The sequence below is a fragment of the Sorex araneus genome, chromosome 1 (assembly GCF_027595985.1).
Source record: "Sorex araneus isolate mSorAra2 chromosome 1, mSorAra2.pri, whole genome shotgun sequence".
NCBI lineage: Eukaryota > Metazoa > Chordata > Mammalia > Eulipotyphla > Soricidae > Sorex > Sorex araneus.
This window is the reverse complement of record NC_073302.1, coordinates 9,166,449-9,188,502: the sequence shown is the minus strand read 5'-3', so window position 1 is coordinate 9,188,502 and position 22,054 is coordinate 9,166,449. Positions and strand designations below refer to the sequence as shown.

General features: G+C 46.4%; 1 protein-coding gene across 6 annotated transcripts in view; it reads left to right on the top strand.

Annotated features, from left to right (window-relative positions):
* Positions 1-22,054, top strand: part of RABGAP1 (RAB GTPase activating protein 1) — a 172,402-nt gene that overhangs the window by 40,589 nt on the left and 109,759 nt on the right. For all 6 annotated transcript variants that reach the window (XM_055123727.1, XM_055123732.1, XM_055123730.1 and 3 more), the window contains 3 exons: positions 16,568-16,802; positions 18,103-18,307; positions 21,129-21,303. In XM_055123727.1, the coding sequence (XP_054979702.1) occupies positions 16,568-16,802; positions 18,103-18,307; positions 21,129-21,303 (615 nt within the window). The remainder of the gene's footprint in view (positions 1-16,567; positions 16,803-18,102; positions 18,308-21,128; positions 21,304-22,054) is intronic.

The following is a 22,054-nucleotide window of genomic DNA, read 5'->3' as shown; positions in this document are numbered from 1 at the left end:
GCATCCCGTACAGTCCCCTGAGCACAGCCAGGAGTAACCCCTGGACATCGCCAAATGTGACCCAGAAAGCAAAAAAATTGATAAAATAGAAATCACAGATATTTTTCTTCTAAAGTAGCTTGGTGGTAGCACAAGTGTAAGCCAATTTTCTGTGAATTAAAAAAAAAATGTATTTCTCTTCCTAAGTATTAGGGCTCTAAGAGTTAGGAATCGTACAGTCTTAGCTTTTAGGTGGGGGGCTGGGGCGGGATGCACAGAGGGCTGTCTGGCACTGTGAATTCTCGTGGGCCTCAGAACATTTCTGTTGGCTTTGGGGGTTTTTTATTTGTTTTTGGTGTTGGGGGCCACACCCTGCAGTCTTAGGGCTTTCTGCTGCTCGGGGGTCACTTTTGCCCACACCTAGGGAACCATAGGTGGTGCTAGAAATCGAACCTGGGTCATCTGTGTGCAAGGCAAGCCCCTCTCCAGCCTGGAGTCAGTTCTGACTAAGTACTGAACCCAGAAGCTTAAGCATGGACCACATGCCTGAATATTCTTTTGCACTTTTTTCTGTTGTTTTGAATCCACTCAGTGGGCTCAGGGGACCATCTGGGGCACCAGGGATTGAACCCAGGGTATCTGCATGCAAGGCAAGCACCCTATCTGGCTGTACTAGCTTTTCAGCCCTGACCCATAGCTTTTTTTTTTTTTAATTGTGTGTGTGCGGGGAGGGTTGAGGTGTCACACCTGGTAATTCTCAGCTTACTCTTAAGCCCATCTTCCATTGTGCTGGGGCTCGAACCCCTGCCTCTCATATGCAAAGCATGTGCTTCATCCCATTAAGCTATCTCTAGCCTCCCCAACCTTAATAGTTTTCTTCTCAAAAAATCCTACTCAGTTATTAAAATACTCTACTTCCGTTTATTTCTGCAGTGACCTATTTGCACCTATGTGGTTTCACTGCACACGTGCGTGTGTGTGTGTGTGTGTGTGTGCGCGCGCGTGTGCGAGAGTGCATGTGAGCATGTGTGATGCTAAGAATTAAACCCAGGACCTCTTTTCTTTAGGCAAGTCCAGAACCTGTGAGCCACATCTCTGCCTCCCCACCCCTCTTTCCTTTTTCAAATCCTGGCCTCCCAGACACACAGAATGATCTCTCATATGTGAGCTATCAGGAGGCATAATAGTAGGATAATAAATGCCCACGGGCAACAGAAATGTGAGACCAGTCATCAGAAGAAAGCATGCCACTTGGGGGTGGGAAGATGGATGAGGAAGGGAGCAAGTGTGGAGGGAAATGTTCCACCCGGAGGAGGGGGGAGGGGCTGAAAGGTGGTAAAATGTTAGTTGTGAAATCCGATTGGCAACAGTACCGCAAAGCCCAGTGCCCAGAGTTCTTTAAATAAGTGCTTGTCGCGGGCCAGAGCCATAGTACAACGAGAAGGGTGTTTGCCTTGTAAGTGGCTGACCCAGGTTCAATCCCCGGCATCCCATATGGTCCCCGAAGCATCACCAGGAGTGATTCCCGAGTGCAGAGCCTGAGTATCGCTTGGTGTGACCCAGAAAGCAAAAATAAGTAAATTTTTAAAAAGAGAAGTGCCTGTCACAGTGGTGGGTGGGTGGGAGGGAAATGGGACATTAGTGGAGGGAAGTGGACACTGGTAAAGAGACTGGTATTGAAACATTGTGTTCCTGAAATCCAATCACTAATAACTGCGATTACCTCATTCACTTTAAGATAGATTTTTTTTTAAGTGCCCTCATCCCATTTTCTCTGTTGTTGATGATGTTGCCATGATGGGCATTGCATTTGTTTTTGTTTTTTATTTATTTACATATTTATTTTTATAAAGTTGTTCATGATTGGGCCAGAATGATAGTACAACAGGGAGGGTGTTTGCCTTGTATGCAGCCGACCTGGGTTCGATTCCCAGCATCTCATCTGGTCTCCCAAGGACCGCCAGGACCAATTCCTGAGTGCTGAGCCAGGAGTAACCCCTGAGCATTGTTGGGTGTGACCCAAAAAGAAAAAGAAAAAAAAAAAAGCTTCATTGTTTATTACATTCAGTATTTCAACATCAGCCCCGCCCCCGTTGCACCTTCCCAGTGTTTGGCTGTGGTGCTGTTTCTGGGGGTGACACTCACACACACAGGTGAGGAGCTCTCCAGTGGTCGCACTCCTTTAGTTAGGGTGTTTCCGTTCTGGCATGCTCTCTGGGGGGGGGGGGTTGCTCGGTCCGCTTGTGCTCACATGTCAGAGCTGGGAGATAGCACTCCTGGCCGCGCTGTCGCACACAGCTGCCGGCCACAGCCATTGCAGTCCAAGGGATTATGGACAGGAGGGATCATGTCAGGGAGCCCGAGGGACCCAGCTCTCAGCCTCGCTCCTGACTGCTGCACCTCTCGAAGCTCTTACATGTTTAGTTTATTTTTTTTAAATTTAGTTTTGGGCCCACACCTGGTTGTGCTCAGGCGTTACTGCTGGCTCTGCACTCAGGACTTGCTCCTGGCGGTGCTTGTAGGACTATTAGGAAGCTGGGCGTCGAACCTGGGTTTGCCACGTGCAAGGCTAATGTCCTACCTGCTGTGCTATCGCTTCAGCCCCACATACTTATTTTTATGTGGTCTGGCGTTTACTCTGAAATTGAGCAGAGTCATTTAGTGTGAATTAATTTTTGTTTATATTTTACCTGTGTAATCAAACAAGTATGCACAGAGCCTGGCTATCCGTGGCGTATTCGATATGCCAAAAACAGTAACGATAGGTCTCATTCCCCTGACCCTGAAAGAGCCTCCAATCGTTGGGAAAGATGAGTAAGGAGAGGCTGCTAAAATCTCAGGTCTGGGAGGAATAAAAACATTACTGGTGCCCACTCGAGTAAATCGACGAACAATGGGATGACAGTGATACAGTGAACCAAACAAGTATTTGGAACTCTATGTTGTCGGGAATGTGACTTGAGTCTTCTGATTACCTATAGATTCTCCAGCACAAACTGATTTCTTTTTTTTGGGGGGGGGGTCACACCTGGCGATGCACAGGGGTTACTCCTGGCTCTGCACTCAGGAATCACTCCTGGCAGTGCTTAGGGGACCATATGGGATGCTGGGGCTTGAACCCGGGTCGGCCGCATTCAAGGCAAATGCCCTACCCGCTGTGCTATCGCCCCAGCCCAACAAACTGATTTCTTAAGCATGTTTTCTTGACTACATAAAAAATGTCCTTTTAGGCAAAAGGATCCTTAACACCTAAGGTATTTTTTTTTTGTATGACCAGCAAATCAAGTGGGACCTCGTTGGTATTGTTGCAGTGAAGGAAACAGGGGCTATAAACTTAGAATTAGAAAATTAAGACCAGGAAATGACTCTGGATGTTGCTTTTGGAACATTTTGTTCTTTGGTTCCATAAATGCAGTTTTGCCCTCAAGGAAATAGCCTTGTAGCCAATTCTGCCATGCAAGTTAGGGCCTTTATTTGATATATTTAGAAAGGGCAGATGTTATTCCAGTAATGCTTCAATTGTACATTAATAGTGTATGCTGAGTTTTCAGGCTGCGTTTTTTTGGGAGGAGGGTCCACACCCAGCGATGCTCAAGGGTTACTCCTGGCATTACTCCTGGAAGTGTTCAGGGGACTCTATGGGATGTTGAGGGTCAAATCCAGGTCAGCCGCATGCAAGGCAAACCCCACCCTGCCGTACTATCATCACTCAGGCCCCAGACAACCTTTAAAACAAGTTATCATTTGGATTTTGAACCTCAGTTCAAGTAGATGCATCATAGTTTATGTAGAGATACATGACAGGGTCAGAGAGATGCACGGTTGGGGGAGACCTCACCCCACCACCACCGAAAAATAACTAATAGTGGAGCCGAAGAGATGGTGCAGCAGGCTGAGTACTCACCTGCATAGAGCCAATAAAGGTCAACCCCCAGCACCCCACCTGCTTCCCCAGGGACGGCCAGGAGTGAAAGACACCGAAGCGCAGAATCAGGCGTGAGTCCAGAGCACATCCAGGTGTGACCCCCAAACAAAAAAGGCATGGTAGGTGGATGTTTACAAATTGGCAGGAATGATGATGTAAAAAAGTAATTCCTGTGACAATCGCAGTGATTTCTGGTTTGTTTATATATTCATTTTCTTTTTGGGTCACACCCGGCAATGCATAGGGGTTACTCCTGGCTTTGCACCCAAGAGTTACTCCTGGCAGTGCTCAGGGGACCATATGGGATGCTGGGAATCAAACCTAGGTCAGCCACATACAAGGCAAATGCCCTACCCACTGTGCTATCGCTTCAGCCCCACGGTGATTCCTGAAATATAAACAAGTGTCCGTCAATCAGAGTAGTACTGACCTTGTGGCAGTTCTCTAATGCTCACCGGCTCGTAGCCGACAGCATTAGTGTCCGGGGAATGTCCCGAGCCCAGATCATTTTATGGTGGGTCTTGAGCAGGGCTTGGTACAGCCCCAAGAGGGAGCTGGTCCCCTAGTCTGTGGTGTGAGGCACGCCCCAGAGCACTGTGTCAGAAGCCAGCCTCTCAACCCCAGTTTTTTACTACCACCTTGCTTTGTCAGCAAAATTACGAATAAATCCTTTACTTAGCATGTGGTCAAGATCCTTGAGAACATTTGCCTGTGTTTATAGAGGCGTCTTGATTACTTTACACTTCGTGTTTTTCCCCCCCTCCCGGTTCAGATTTATTTCCCAGAAATCACCATTCCTCTTCCTGGATACTCCATAAAGATGAAACAGTTCCAAATGACTCTAGGAGATATTTATATCTTCTTTACTGTTTCTGATGCTTATTTGTGGTGAAATAAGGTTTTTGTTGGACTCAGATTTTTTTTTTTTTTTTTTTGGTATTTTTTTTTTAAATTTATTTATTTTTAATTAGAGAATCACCGTGAGGGTACAGTTACAGATTTATACACTTCTGTGCTCACACTTCCCTCATACAAAGTTTGGGAACCCATCCCTTCACCAGTGCCCATTCTCCACCACCCGTAAACCCAGTGTCCCTCCCACCCTCCCCAATCCCATCTCCCCCCCACCCCACCCTGCCACTGTGGCAAGGCATTCCCTTCTGCTTTCTCTCTCTAATTAGCTGTTGTGGTTTGCAACAAAGGTGTTGAGTGGCCGCTGTGCTCAGTCTCTAGCCCTCATTCAGCCCGCAACTCCCTTCCCCCACATGGCCTTCGACTGCAATGTAGTTGGTGATCGCTTCTCTGAGTTGACCTTTCCCCGGAACGTGAGGCCAGCCTCGAAGCCATGGAGTCAACCTCCTGGTACTTATTTCTACAGTTCTTGGGTGTTAGTCTCCCACTCTGTTATTCTATATACCATAGATGAGTGCAATCTTTCTATGTCTGTCTCTCTCTTTCTGACTCATTTCACTCAGCATGAAACTTTTCATGCCCATCCACTTAACTACAAAATTCTTGACCTCCTTTTTTCTAACAGCTGCATAGTATTCCATTGTATAGATGTACCAAAGTTTCCTCAACCAGTCATCCATTCTGGGGCATTCGGGTTTTTTCCAGATTCTGGCTATTGTAAACAGTGCTGCGATGAACATACATGTGCAGATGTTGTTTCGATTGTACATTTTTGATTCTCTGGGATATATTCCCAGCAGTGGTATTGCTGGGTCAAATGGGAATTCAATATCTAATTTTTTGAGAGTCGTCCAAATTGTTTTCCAGAAGGGCTGAACCAGTCGGCATTCCCACCAGCAGTGAAGAAGGGTCCCTTTCTCCCCACATCCTCTCCAACAGCGGTTGCTTTTGTTCTTTTGGATGTGTGTTAGTCTCTGTGGTGTGAGGTGGTATCTCATGGTTGTTTTGATCTGCATCTCTCTGATGATTAGTGATGTAGAGCACTTTTTCATGTGCCTTTTGGCCATTCGTATTTCTTCCTTGGTAAAGTTTCTGTTCATTTCTTTGCCCCATTTTTTGATGGGGTTGGATGTTTTCTTTTTGTAGAGTTCAACCAGTGCTTTATATACCATTGATATCAACCCCTTATCTGATGGGTATTGTGTAAATATCCTTTCCCATTCTGTGGATAGTCTTTGTATTCTGGTCACTGTATCTCTTGCGGTGCAGAAGCTTTTTAGTTTAATGTAGTCCCATTTGTTGATCTCTGTTTTTACTAGATTGCTTAGTTCCGTGTCACCTTTGTCTTATGGGCATTGAGGGCCAGGGAGCAGCTTCACAAGACAGGAGTCTTGGTTAGAACCGAGATTCACAATCACAGCTGGAATGACTATAGTGAAGGTGGTCAGAGGAGAAAGCAAGCAGGGAGGCGGTTACCTTGGTGCGTGACGCTGAGTGAAATGAAAGAGGTCTTTGCTGTACAGAGATGGGAGAAAGAAATGCACCCTCGAATATTGATCACTGGGGTTTGTTGCACTATTGGAGAAATGAGAGGCGTTACAGATAATTGGGGTCTTTCATTTGGATGTCAAATACTTACATCACCAATCGATGGTTGGTGGTGCAGTTCATTCCTATAAAAAAAAAAATATATGGCAGAAAAGAGATCAGACAGTTAAGTCTTAACACTAAATTTACAGTATTTAGCTAAAGGTGTCTTACCTAGTAGACCGGTGGTTTATTTTTATACCTGAAGGCTTACAGTTGAAAACCGTTGCAGTAGACAGTTGACGATAGCACATTCTAGGAAGTCGCCTCTGAAGCGAGGTTATTGGGGCCTGAGAGATAGTACAGCAGGTTGGGTACTTGGCTTGCACGCAGCTGACCTGGGTTCGATCTTCGGCATCCCATATGGGTCCCCAGCACTGCCAGGTGTGTCCAAAAAATAAAAATTTTTTATATAAACAAACTGAGATTATTCTGTCCAAGATAGAATCCTGGGGGAATACCTCTTGGGGAACAGTGCTCAGGACATACTCCCGGTGGGACCCCAGGGACCCCAGGGATTGAACCCTAGTTGGCTGCTTTACAAGGTAAGTAGCCAGCCCCTTTACTGTCTGTCTGGCCCCTAGAACAGTTCAATGCAAAATTGAGGTATTAGGACAGATTGTGCGTACAGCCCGTGTCTCCCCCCCATACATGCATAGCCTCCCCCGATACCAAGTCTGTCTCTTACGTTTATTAAAAGTAATATTTGCACACGGTAAATGCAGCACTGATGCACGCACGGTTCCATGAGCTTTGATGGACTTCTTCATGATAGTGATGCTAGACTAACATAACCAGGGCCACATTGCATTGTTTTTATTATTCCCACAAGCCCCATTGTAGTATGAGCCTAATATCCAGTACCAGGAAAAGCAGGACGGGGGCCGGGAGGACTGGTCAGTGATTGTAAGCGTGCCACTAGTGTGGGGGGGAGGGGCGGCAAAGGGCAATTAGGATAAAGATGGGAACAGTATGAAAATAATCGTTAGAAATGATTGCTTTGGACAATAACTGAGTGTTTGAAGTAGGTAAAGGGATATTTGTGATAGCCTTTCAATATCTGTATTGCAAACCATAACGCCCAAGGAAGGGAGGGAGGGAGGGAGGGAGAGAGGGAGGGAGGGAGGGAGGGAGGGAGGGAGGGAGGGAGGGAGGGTGTCGTCTAGTATGGGGGCAGGAGGGAAACCCCAGCCATTGGTGCTGGGGAATGTACACTGGTGAAGGGATGGGTGTTGGAATATTCTATGACTGAAACCCAATCATGAACGACTCTGTAACTGTGTATCCCATGGTGCTTTAATTAAAAAAAAAAAGTCCCTTTGTTCATTATTCCTTTCTGCCTTCCCAGCTCTAGGCAAACAATAACCTGACATTTCTGTACCTACAGTTCTGTCATTTCCAGAATGCCGGGTAGATGTAACTACAGCCCTCTGTGTCTGGCTTCTGTTTTTACGGTTTGACTTTTCGGCCCTGTCCAGCAGACCTGCTGGCTCCTCCTGGCTTGTGTTCAGGGGACCTCGTGGTGGCAGGGATCGGCCCCAGGCCTCTTGCATGTGCTGTACCTGGAGCTGTCTCCTGTCCCTCTGTCTCACTCCGTGGCCCTACAACAGCTTATCTGAGATTCATCCTAAATATTACACACTTTGTATTGGTTTCTTCCTCTTTTTTTTGTTTTAATTTTTATGCCTTTTTATTAATTTTTAACTAATTAATTTTGGCCAGGGTGGGGTGGTGCATTGGGCAATGCCTGGTGGTGCTCAGGAGCTCCTCTTGGCTCTGCTCAGGGGTCACTCAGGAGTCTATCATTGGGGCATTCTGTGCAGGACTGAGGATTGAATCAGGATTGGCCCCATGCACGGGTAAGAATTTTATCCCTTTCACAGCAGAGCCTGGCAAGCTCCCCGTGGCATATTCGATACACCAAACACAGTAACAACAAGTCTCGCAATGGAGATGTTACTGGTGCCCGCTCGAGCAAATCGATGAACAACGGGACAACAGTGCTACTGTGCGCCCTGTATTATCACCCTATTCCCTCCTTTTTTAAAAAAGCAGAGGCCCCCACCTACCTTGCATGCAGCTAGCCCTGGTTTGATGCCTGGTTCTGGTACCTTACACGGTCCCTAGCGTTCAGGAGTGATCCCTGAAACAGAGCTAGGTGTAAGCCTCGAGCATCACCAGATATGGCTACACCCCCACCGCCCCCCCACTAGATTTTTAATAATATAGAGGTCTCCCTGGCAATGCTTCGGGAGACCAGAAGTCACACCCCAAGGCTGAGCGGCCTGGAGAATGCAGCGGTGCTTTGGTTTCCATCTGAAGAACTTGCATCAAATTTAGGGTGGTGAGGCACCCCCTTGGCTCGCTTCCCGGCCCCGTAGTCACTCCTTATTAATGTGTGTGTGTGTGTCTGCCTGTGTGTTGACCAGTTCATGACCATTGGGGTCCTTTTCAGGGCTTTTGTCATTAACAGCAAATGCTGCTAAGGCCTTTATACAGGGGCCTTTGGGTAGATGAGTATTTTTATTGTGAGTTGTTTGATGTGTGTACTTTCGATTTTATTTAAGCCTCAACAGAGTATCCTCCTCTGGTTACCACCCACCCTTGTATCCAAGGTTTCCCGATGTTGTTCCATATCCTTGGTGTTCTTAGGATTGCTTTATTATCATTTTAGCCGTTGTTTGGCTTTGTTTTTGTTTGAGGTCACGCCCAGCAGTGCTCATGGCTTACTCCTGGCTCTGCTCTCAGGGATCACTCCTGGCAGGCTTGGGGACCTTATGTGGTGCTGGGGATTGATCCTGGGTCTGCCACTTGCCAAGCAAATGCCCTCCCCGTTCTGGAATCTCTCTGGCTCCCAATTGAGTCATTCTCATAGGTGACAGGAGACATTCCACTGTATTTTTTTTCATGTAGCTTATTTCCCATCTGGATATCTTCTTTGACACGATGCTCATTTAAAAAAGAAAAAAAAGTATACTTACTGAGTTTAGAGAGTTCACTTTAATTTCAGATAGAAATTCTTCATCAAATAAAACTTGTAAATATTTTTCTGAGTATGTGGCTCGTCTTTCTGAGAAAATCCATTTTACCATTTTCTGTGCATTCTCCTTTTGTCCTAAGATATCTTAATGTCCCGGTACCATCCGGTAGGTTTTTGTTTGTTTCTTTGTTTTTTGGGTCACACCCAGCAATGCTCAGGTTACTCCTGGCTCTGTGCTCAGAAATTACTCCTGGTGGTGCTTGGGGGACCATACGGGATGCCGGGTTTGAACCCGGATGGGCCGCATGCAAGGCAAATGCCCTCCCCTGCTGCGTTATCACTCTGACCCCCACAGGGTAGTTTTAACCTTTGTTTTCTTTCCCCCTTTTTTTAATCGGTATGTGTCCTGGGTGGGAAAGATGACCTCTCCAAGGAGTGCTCAGAGGCTCGGACACCCTGTGATCCTTGGCTTAGCCCTCTGGGCCTCCCGGTGCCGTGCTTGGGCCCAGCCGTGTCAGGGCTGGGGTGCCAGGTGGTGCCAGGGATCAGACTGGGGCCTTCGCATGCCCAGACCTGTGCTCCAGCGCTTTGAATTCCCTCCTCTTATATAAGTCTTAATATTTTAAGCTTTACTTTCAGACTTACTCATTTTACCTTAATTTTATTATGTATAAAATAGTAGCTAAGGTTAATATTTTTTGTATGTTTCTCTATGCCAAGCTAAGTGTTCGGCATCATTTGATGTGTTTTGTTACCTTTCTGCATTGGATTCCCTCGCCAGCTCTGTTGGAATCCACAAGCTGTACTGTGACACTCGGTTCCTGATTCTCTCGCCCGCCTTTGCCCTCCGGGCCTGCCATTTCAGTAACTGCACGGTGTCTTGATGACTGTTTCCGAGACGACATTTGTTTTTAGTGTATTTCTTTTGTTTGGGGCCACGCCTTTGTGGTGCCCAGGGCCTCCTGGTTGTGTGCTCAGGATCACTCCTAGCAGTGCTCGGGGGACCACCTGCAGTGCTGTGGATCCCACTGGGGCCGGCCAAGCCAGGGCAAGCGTCTCAGCCCTGTGCTGTTGCTCCCGTCTGAGATTCAATTTAGAGATGACGGTGATGTCGGGTCGGAATGCTCTTAGGGTGCGGAACACGACTAATAGTGGGTCTGTTTTCTGTTGCGTGAAGTCTGGAGACAAGTCTCAGTGATGGTTTATGTCAACTGCCCGTCTCTGCCAGGGGTTCATGAATTGCAGCGGCTCCTCTAATCTGATCTGCCACTCATTTTGTAGCTCACCTGTATAGATCCTAAAAATTCACCTCCCCAGACTTTAGCTCTGAGACTAACTTAGTTGGAGAAAATACGAGAGCAGTTAATTAAATTTTTAACAAACTACCTGGCAATAGTCGTGATTATGTGTGCTGTCATGTTAACTGGGGCTTAGCAGGATGGTGGGGTTAAGACCCATTAACTGGGGCTGGAGCCATAGCACAGAGGGGAGGGTGTTTGCCTTGCATGAGGTTGACCCAGGTTCGATTCCCAGCATCCCATATGGTTCCCCGAGCACCGTCAGGAGTAATTCCTGAGTGCAGAGCCAGGAGTAACCCCTGTACATTGCCGGGTGTGACCCAAAAAGCAAAAACATAAATAAAATAAATAAAATCCATTAACTGGGGCCAGGTAGATAGCTCAGCAGTTAGGGGTGCCTGTGTTGGGACTTCCCCACATGTGGTCCCTGAGCACCACCCCCACCAGGTGTGGCCCTTAGAACTGCAGGCCCCCAACAGTTTGTTTTAATTTTACTTTCATAAGGTTCTTCACATGAACCGATCACATTCAGTATTCCAACATCAATCCCACCACCGTCACATCTTCCCACCACCCTTATTTCACATCTTCCCACCCCCCACTCAAGCCTGCCTGCCACAGGCAGATGCTAGGTAATTTATTTTCTATTGCTTTTTATGAATATCATGAGATGTCGCATGGCTGCGAAAGCAGCTGTGTGCTCCTGGAATTCTAAATTTGGAAATGATTGGGGTCCGGAGTCATCTCTGCATCGCGCGAATCCATTTCGAGATTCATTTGTGAGTCTCTGGGTCAAGGCCATTAATGTGCTTAAGTGGCACCCAGAGGCAGTTTGTGGGCATGACACCCTGAAGGGGTGGGAGACAGGAAGGACCAGCCAGTCCCCGCCCCCCTTTGGCCTGGAGTCTTCAGTCTCTGGTTCCGCGTACCTGGGCTTTTCTTCTGGAAGTATGTGACCACTGGGGGTTCATTTGGAGTAGGCAGAGAGAACACCTGTTCCATCCAAGGTGCCCGAGGGAAATCGACGCGGCACCCACCAACAGTTCTGTATCCTCCGTCCCGAACATGCTTAGTGAAGCGTTGCTGGGAATGCCCCCAACACCGCCCCGAGCACTGCTTAGTCTGGGGGGGGAGGAGAATCGTTAACGTAAGATTGGTTCTTAGATAGTGATTCCTGTGCTAGCGCATCACCGTCTCCTGGGGACTTTTGAGAAAGTGTGAAACCCCCTGCTCACCTCAAACTTAAAGTATTCAAACAAGTATTGAAATTCAGTTACATCCCAATAGTTTGTGTTTCTGCAAGTTCTCCGGGTCATTCTGGTGATTGCCAAAAGTTTGAGAGCCTTGGAAAGCATTCTTTAATGTTTCCAATTTCAAATACCTGCCGCAGTGCTCAGGAGTAGCTCCTGGCTGTGCCTGGGGACCATACGTGGTGCTGGGGATTGAACTGAGGTTGGCCACAGCATGCAAAGCAAGTGCCTTAACACGCAAACTATCGCTGTTACAGTCTAAAGAAACCCAATGTGAGGTTGAGGGACGACACTTGGTGGTGCTCAGGTCTTACTCCTGGCTTTGCGCTCAGGCATCACTCCTGGCAGGTTTGGGGAACCATACCGAGTGCCAGGGTTCTAACCCAGGTCAGCCACATGCAAGGCAAATGCCCTACCCATTGTTCTATCTCAAGCCCCCAAATATTTTGAGGTCCTGACATGAGGGCACTGGTCAAGGTTTCGGATGTTTTTGTGATGCAGAGGTGAGGGAACTATACATAAAAAACATGGGGCCAAAAACGATAGTACCATGGGTAGAGCGTTTGCCTTGCATGTGGCCGACCCGGGTTCAATCCCCAGCATCTCATATGGTCCCCTAAGCACCGCCAGGAGTGATTCCTGAGTGCAGAGCCAGGAGTAACCCCTGTGCATCACCGGGTGTGACCCAAAAAAGAAAAAAAAAAAATCATTCAAGTCAGCACTCAGTAAGCATGTGGCCCAAACTATAATAAGTAAATTAAAAAACAAAGCATGAGTTTGCAAAGGAAGTGGGGTAGATAAAGGGAAAGCCTGGGGTCATTGATTAGTGTTGGAATGTTGCCACTGGAGGCGGGGTTTGGAGTTAACATTGATATTGCCTTAAACTCTTTTATTAATGGTTTTATAAATCACAATGTCTGGATTTAAATTTTTTTCACCAGTAATTACTGAATTGGCTCTAATTACCTGAGACCTGTTAAGTTACTATTTTTACTGTTTAAAAATGAACATTTTTGTGTGTACATTACTATGGTCTTTAAGGGAGAATTAAGGAAATTGAAGGCAGTTTTTTATTGACTATGAGGGAAGAGTGCAAAAATAAACATGTGTAGCACAATGACAAGCATGCAAACATATTTTCTTTCGGTGTTAGATATATTTCTGTGTTTGATAAATACAAGGTTGGCAGATTTTTCAACTAAAATCTTGGGTTTGCTTAGGTTGTATACAAAAGACATCCTGTCTTCTCATCAATGTAGCTGACTCTTTTAATGATCATCTTTCTTGTTATAATTACTAATTGCTAAAACATAGAGTCTTTTTTTAATTTTTTTTTTAAATTTATTTATTTTTAATTAGAGAATCACCGTGAGGGTACAGTTACAGATTTATACACTTTTGTGCTTATACTTCCCTCATACAAAGTTTGGGAACCCATCCCTTCACCAGTGCCCATTCTCCACCACCCGTAAACCCAGTGTCCCTCCCACCCTCCCCAATCCCATCTCCTCCCCACCCCACCCTGCCACTGTGGCAAGGCATTCCCTTCTGTTCTCTCTCTCTAATTAGCTGTTGTGGTTTGCAATAAAGGTGTTGAGTGGCCGCTGTGCTCAGTCTCTACCCTCATTCAGCCCGCAACTCCCTTCCCCCACATGGCCTTCGACTACAATGTAGTTGGTGATCGCTTCTCTGAGTTGCCCTTTCCCCAGAACGTGAGGCCAGCCTCAAAGCCATGGAGTCAACCTCCTGGTACTTATTTCTACAGTTCTTGGGTGTTAGTCTCCCACTCTGTTATTCTATATACCATAGATGAGTGCAATCTTTCTATGTCTGTCTCTCTCTTTCTGACTATTTCACTCAGCATGAAACTTTTCATGCCCATCCACTTGACTACAAAATTCTTGACCTCCTTTTTTCTAACAGCTGCATAGTATTCCATTGTATAGATGTACCAAAGTTTCCTCAACCAGTCATCCGTTCTGGGGCATTCGGGTTTTTTCCAGATTCTGGCTATTGTAAACAGTGCTGCGATGAACATACATGTGCAGATGTAAAACATAGAGTCTTAATCTCTTCTCTGTTTGTTTTCAGGAAGCAGTAACTATCCTTATGTCATTTCCCCTTTGCCTTGAAAAAAAAACCAGTTTTGGTCTGATTAGAATATAGTTTTATTTATTTACTGCAGATGATGTAGTATTTCTTTTCTCCAGTTCTGAATGGCTATTTGGAACTCTTAAAGTTTGTTTTAAAAATCTTTGATAGTAGAACTTGTGATAAATTTGATGGGACTCATGAAAATGTAGGATCAGGGATAACAAAGACTTAAGTTAACTTAAAAGTTAATTGACCACTTGTAGCTCCATTAACAGTAACTGAAAACAAAATGAAACTCCCAGAAACATCAGCACATCACTGAACCCGGGGCTGAACTCTGTCTGGCCCTTGTTTCCAAGCCAAGAGTAGCTGACGTGTTAGAAGTTTGTTGGGAAGTGGGGCCGGAGCGATAGCACAGCAGGTAGGGCGTTTGCCTTGCACGCGGCCGACCCGGGTTCGATCCCCGGCATCCCATATGGTCCCCCAAGCACTGCCAGGAGTAATTCCTGAGTGCAAAGCCAGGAGTAACCCCTGAGCATCGCTGGGTGTGACCCAAAAAGCAAAAAAAAAAAAGAAAAAGAAGTTTGTTGGGAAAATTGTCAGTTGTTGGTAGAATTTGGGGGTAGGGTGGGGGTAGGAGGCACACCCAGGAGTGCTCAGGGGTTACTCCTGGCTCTACACTCGGGAATTGCTCCTGGCGGTGCACAGGGGACCATATGGGATGCTGGGGATCAAACCTGGGTCATCTGTGTGCAAGGCAGTCGCCCTCCCCGCTGTACTGTCATTCTGGCTCCTAGATTTTTTTTTATTAGTGAATCACCGTGGGGGTACAGTTACAGATTTATACATTTTTGTGCTCATGTTTCCCCCATACAAAGTTCGAGAACCCCTCCCTTCACCAGTGCCCATTCTCCACCACCAGTAAACCCTGCGTCCCTCCCACCCTCCCCAGTCCCGTCTCCCCCCACCCCACACTGCCACTATGGCAGGGTATTCCCTTTTGTTCTCTCTCTCTGATTAGGTGTTGTGGTTTGCAATAAAGGTGTTGAGAATTTTATTCAGGAAACAAAGGGAGGGAGGAGAGAGAACATAGGCTTCTCTGGAGTGGAAAAACCCTCTTAATAGCAGTTTATAGGAAAAGAGACTTGGAGTTTGCATCGTTATCAAAAGTTGATGGAGAGGCCAGAGAGATGGTACAGTCCACAGAGCACTTATCTGGCTTGTGACTGACCCAGGTATGACCTTTGAGACCCCTTTTGTTCCACGAGCCCCACCAGGATATCGGGTGCGATCCCTGTGTCAGGAGGAAGTCCTGAACATAGCCGGGTGTGGCCCCAAAACCTAAAATAAAACAGAATGCATTGTACACATCCCTTCCCTTCCCCCGTCCTGAATCCGTATATTCCTGCAACCCCCTGATTTGTTTCTGAGGGGGTACACCTCTTGGTGCTTGAGGCTGCTGTGCTTAGGATGCTATTCAGAGGAACTTGTGGCGCCAGGGACCAAACCCAGCCTCCTGTGTGCACACGGTGACTCGGCCCATTTCGAGTCGCGCTCTGTGCTCCACGGCTCCCCTGCTGCATTCTGGCACATCTGAGGTCTAACACACTGCTGATCCGAACAGAAACGAGACTTGCTTAGAGCAGGGATGATAAAGGACAGGTAAAACTTCATTACCTGCAAAGTAGGTTGGTGTTCATAGCATGGGAGCAAATAACATTTTGTCTTAAAAATAAACTCTCAAGCTGGGGAGCTAGTTCAGCAGGCCGGGTGCTTGCCTTGTACACAGTCCTCCCAGGCTAGGTCCCAGCACCCCCTGGTTCCTGGAGCCCCACCATGAGTGATCACTGAGCACAGAGCCAGGAGTCAGCCTCAAGCACTGCTGGGTGTGACCTCTCTCCACCAAATGAAAACAAAAGAATCTGCTGAAGCTATTTCTCTTTAAAATCATCTTTTCTTTTTTTTGGGGGGGGGTCACACCCGGCAATGCACAGGGGTTACTCCTGGCTCTACACTCAGGAATTACTCCTGGCCATGCTCAGGGGACCATATGGGATACTGGGAATCGAACTCGGGTCAGCCACGAGCAAGGCAAACGCCCTACCCACTGTGCTATTGCTCCAGCCCCCTAAAATCATCTTTTCTCACCAAATAAAATTGCAAATGTTTTCCTCATTGTTTAGAGACAGTAGAGAACTTTTAATATCTTTGAGAGAACTGACAAAAAGTTTTCCCTGTGTGTTAGTCTGAAATTCAGTAAGTACATTTTTATGGAAAACTATGGGATGCTGGGAATCGAACCCAGGTTGGCCGCGTGCAAGGCAAATGCCTCACCACTGTGCTATTGCTCCAGCCCCCTCTTGAGTTATTCTAAAAAAAATTTTTTTGTTGTTTCTTTTTCCCTTTTTTTTTTTTTAATACCATTTAGAAAATACCTTTGTAGCCAAAGAACTGCGGGTGACTTTCTCTAGAATGCAGACCTGTTTTAGTCAGTAGTGGCCTGTCTTTCTCACATTGCTGATTGCGTGTCTGTGACCCTTAGATTATAGGGAATGGGAGTGAGCAGCAGCTGCAGAAAGAGCTAGCAGATGTGCTGATGGACCCTCCCGTGGACGACCAGCCGGGGGACAAGGAACTCGTGGACAGGTCCCAGCTGGATGGCGAAGGAGATGGCCCTCTTGCGAACCAGCTCTCGGCATCCTCCACCATCAACCCTGTGCCACTAGTCGGGCTCCAAAAGCCGGAGATGAGCCTGCCGGTGAAATCTGGACAAGGAGGTTAGGATTGCTGCCTTGCTTGCGTAACTGAAAGGTTATTGTTTTTCATATTTGAGTGTCCATCTTGTGCTAGGTTTCGTTCAGAGCAAGCCCAGAAACCGTTCTGCCTGTCCTCTAGGATCTTCAGGTTCTCTGTTAGGAGGGAAATGTAGAAATAAATACCTGTTCCATTCCTATTTCCTCTTAAATCGTTCTCATTTTTACCAAAGAATGTGAAACAGTAGTTCATTGATGTCAAGAGAGTTTTTTAAATGAGAGTAGTGATTTTTTGCAGGAAAGAAGGAACCTGAGTGAAGTCAAGGAGACAGAGGGGAAATAAATGATTGGTAAAGGGATGTTTGTTCCACGCCATACTCAGTGCCACGTGATGGGAAGTTTCCCCGTCAGAGCTCTTTAAGTGCTTTTTGCAAAACTGGTTTCAAAGGCTATGAATTCCCTAAGCTGTTAGCTGTCCGTGAAACTCTGGATTGTTGCTTCAAATATTTATGATAACCTAGCTGGAAAAAAAAAAGATATGTTTGCTCCAGACCTGTATTGTTCCATGGGAATAATTACCAACTTGAAAAATAATTACCATCAGAAGACATGGAAGAGGGCAGTTGTAAAAGCTCTGTAGCACTGTCGAACTGTCATCCTGTTGTTCATCCGTTTGCTCAAGCGGCACCAGTAACGTCTCCATTGTGAGATTTGTTGTTACTGTTTTTGGCATATCAGATACGCCACGGGTAGCTTGCCAGGCTCTGCCGTGCAGGCGGGATACTCTCAGTATCTTGCTGAGCTCTCTGAGAGGGACGGAGGATCAAACCCAGGCCGGCTGCATGCAAGGCGAACACCCTACCCGCTGTGCTATCGCTCCAGTCCTGTAAAAGCTCATTTGGGGAAAAAAAAATAGGATATTAAAGCTGTAGATAGTCCCTACATACAGTTAGGGTCTTGGGAGAACAATGCATTGATACGATCATGAAAGAAGTAATTATAGCAATGCAGATCAAAACTAAGTTTAGAGACATATTTCTCAGAGCTAAAATACTAGGTGTAGTTTTTCCTCTAAATGTAAATTACAACATCAAAACAAATTGGAAAAGGCAGATAAATCTAAATCTCAAGTTCGATATGGGATTGGCACAATAGCAACTAGTGTGAGATTTCTATTTACAGTGGAAATTTTGTCAGCTGCAGTGTAATATGAGCTCATTAAGACTTAATTTTGAAGTTCAATGTCGTGCCTAAAAGTTTACCTGGTACTCATACCAATAAAATATCCAAAGGAAAATATCCATCTCCTCCGTGTCTCTTTCAGATTCTGAGGAGTCAAGCCCTTTCACACCGGTGGCTGATGAGGACAGTGTCGTCTTCAGTAAACTGACTTATTTAGGCTGTGCCTCAGTGAATGCCCCAAGGAGTGAAGTTGAAGCCTTAAGGATGATGTCCATCTTGAGAAGCCAGTTACAGATTTCACTCGATGTGACCTTGTCGGTGCCGAATGTGTCAGAAGGAACTGTGAGGTAAGACCAGCTTCTAGCAGTGGTTGCAACATTTGATTCAATTGCTTTTATTTGTTGGATTTTGAGCCACGCAGCTATGGTACTCAGGACTTACTCCTGGACCTGTGCTCAGAGATCACACTTGACATGACCCGGGGGCATATGTGGTGCTGGGAATTGAATTCGGGTCAGCTGGCCAGGTGCAAGGCAAGCACCCTGCCCGGCTGTACTCTCTCCAGCAGAAAATTTTGAGAAAAATTTCTTACCTCTGCTTAGAAAGGCATAGTAGAGGGGCTGGAGCAATAGCACAGCGGGGAGGGTGTTTGCCTTACACGCGGCCGACCCGGTTCGATTCCCAGCATCCCATATGGTCCCTCATCACCACCAGGAGTACTTCCTGAGTGCAGAGCCAGGAGTAACACCTGTGTATCGCTGGGTGTGACCCAAAAAGGGGGAAAAGAAGGCGTAGTAGTGAAAATCAAAATATTCTTGCATTCATGTCATATTTAATGTGAGATTTCTCTTACGCCATTTAAGAATGATGACCCTTGTGAGAATAGCAACCCAATTGAAGAATTCTTGTTCTGTTTCCTTAGTTTTGGGCCACACACTGCTGTGCTTCCGGGCTTCCTCCTGGCTTTGTGCTCAGGAATCACTCCTGGCCAGCCTCGAACCCGGGTTGCACTGTGTACAAGGCAAGCGCTTGCCTTGCCTGCCCCAGTGATACGCTCTCCCCACCCCAGTCCTCCATAGAAATGTTTTGGGGTGGTTTAAAGGAACCTCAAGATGGTAGAGTGCCTGCCTACCTTAACAAATTCTCATTTACTGTGTTCCGCAGAATGAATGCTAACTTGGCATGTGGGTTCAGTGTAGATTTCTTCTTTCTCCATTTTATTCATCTTGCTGGGGAGTGGTTTGGGGCCACCTGTGCTGTTGCTGCTTCTCCCGGCACAGTGCTTATGGGGCCGTATTGTGCAAGGGGTCAGACCCAGTGCTGCCGCGTGCATGCAGCCCAGCGTCCAGCCCTTCGAGTCAGCTCCCCAGTTCTCTGCAGGGTTTTGTTCTGTGTTTTGTTTTATTAATGGGAGAAGCCGGGGCAGTTGAGGTCACACCCAGCAGAGCTCAGTCTCAGCACTCAGTCCTGGCTCTGTGCTCACGGATCACTCCTGAGCGGCTCGGGGACCATACTGGATGCTGGGGCTGAACCCAGGCCAGCCGCGTGCAGAGCAGGCGCCCCGCCCACTGTGCTCCCACACTGGCCCCGCTGCAGTTTCTCATAATCGCTTGGAAATTAGCAAAACTTACTGATAATTTTTTTTTTCTTTTTGGGTCACACCCAGCAATGCTCAGGGGTTGCTCCTGACTCTGCCCCTTAGGAATTTCTCCTGGCAGTGCTCGAGGAACCATGTAGGATTGGAGGAGGGCGGGGGCGAACCCAGGTCAGCCTTGTGCAAAGGAAACGCCCTACCCGCTGTACTATTACTCTAGCTCATTACTGATAAATATTGATTATTCAAGTACAGTCTCTTAATTTTTGCAAAAAGAGTTTGTGGGTCATCCCCAGCAGTGCTCAGAAGCCCAGGACAATTCTTAGTGATTTTCAGCCTGGTGCTACAGGCCTGGTGATTCAGTCCTTGGATTCAGCCGTGCCAGAACTCACACTCAGGGCCTCACACATCCTCTGTATGTGCTCCGGGTCTCTGACCTGCCTCCCAACCCAGTCCCCAAATGTTTTTGTTTGTTTGATTTTAGTTTTTGTTTGGGGCCCACTCCTTGTCAGGGGTTCGTCCATGGTGGCCGGGGTCGAACATGAAGTCAGCCACACTAATCCTGTGGCCTCACCCTCTTGGGGAAGGGGTGTGACCCCCCTTTTTGGGTCACACCCAGCGATGCTCAGGGGTTACTCCTGCCTCTGCACTCAGAAATTACTCCTGGCGGTGCTCAGGGGACCATATGGGATGCTGGGAATCGAACCCGGGTCGGCCGCATGCAAGGCAAACACCCTCCCCGCTGTGCTATCGCTCCAGCCCCACAGCTCATTATTTTTAATTTTTTGATAACTATCAAGGCTAGTTTTTTTAGGAGATAATGAGAAGCTCGGTCTTTTTTCATTGGGGGGCACACCCAACATCAGGACTTAGTCCTGATTCTGTTCTGGGGGAACATTTCTGGGGGGCATGGGGTTCCACCTGGGGTGCTGGGGATTGAATCTGGTTGGCTGTGTGAGAGGCAAAAGCCCCACCCATTGTACTACTGCTTCAGCCCCACAAAGAGAGGCTCTATCTTAATGATCTGGTTCTGTAGTCTAATAAACCCTTGGTTTGGTCTTTAGTTTTTAGGAATATAGCTAATATACATACGTACTTACTGCTATTCTGTTTTGGTTTTTTGGCTTTTGGTTTTTTTCTTTTTCTTTTTCTTTTTTTGCTCTTTGGGTCACACCTGGCGATGCACAGGGGTTACTCCTGGCTCTGCACTCAGGAATTACCCCTGGCGGTGCTCAGGGGACCATATGGGATGCTGGGAATCGAACCAGAGTTGGCCACGTGTAAGGCAAATGCTCTACCTGCTGTGCTATCGCTCCAGCCCCCTTACTGCTGTTCTTCATGCTTTCCTGTTTACCGCCCCAAGCATGAGATTATGTGGTCTCTCATACCTTAGCATAAGGAATTCATGTGACTTTTTATCAAGACTTAACATGATTAACATACCAAAAATGCTTGTATGATCTTAAGAAGATGAAAGCTATGTCTTCAATCATAGCGCAGGTAGACTGAAAATATTCTGTAATTCTTCTAATCACTCTGTTCTTTTTTTTTTTTTTTTTCCTTTTTCTGAACAGACTCTTAGATCCTCAGACAAACACTGAAATAGCAAACTACCCTATCTACAAAATCCTCTTCTGTGTCAGAGGGCACGATGGAACTCCCGAGAGTGACTGTTTTGCTTTCACGGAAAGTCACTACAATGCAGAGCTCTTCAGAATACATGTCTTCCGGTGTGAAATACGAGAAGCTGTAAGTCCCTAAGAGAAAACTGCCCACGGGTGTAGCTCCGCCTGTTCCCTTGTTCCCTCACCGTGATGAAATAATATTAGTATTTATTGTGACCACGTGTGATCCAAATGAAATTTCCTGCTTGTTTCATTTTTCTCAGCTAATGGGCCTGAAATATAGATATGTATGTATAAAGTTTGGTTAACCAGAGCCTCATTGTTACTAAAAGGTCAGAGCAGGCCAGGGACTGCTTCTTGATTAGATTAGGTGGGTGTCTTGCTTCCAGCAATGGGACTTTTGCAAATTGCCTTTTTTTTTTTTTTTTTTTACCTTAATACGGTGTATTTGGCAGAATAGCAGTGTAGCCTGGAAAAGATGATCCCAATTATTTCCCACATTTTCCTCCCAATTTTTTCCTTAAAGTCGGTGAACATTTTCTAGCCACTCATACTTTAAAACAATATAGTAACTTATATTTTCCTCCCCCCCTTTTTTTTCCAGTCTGTTTCAGCAGCTTCATTAATAAACAGTCAAATTTCCTGGGCTGATTGTTTCCTAAAGGACGAAGGGTTTAGAACCAGAGCTACTATATACTTTTTAATTTTTTGTGTTGGAATAAACCTATTCAGAAAGTTACTAACAAGCTAGTGAGTCCCTTTTCAGTTGAATGTATAGTACTTGCACAGATTCGTTGGAAAGAATTCTTTCTGGCTATGTCTAGCATGTCTTGATAATAGGTATTAATCCATTGGATATTTTATACCAAGAAAAC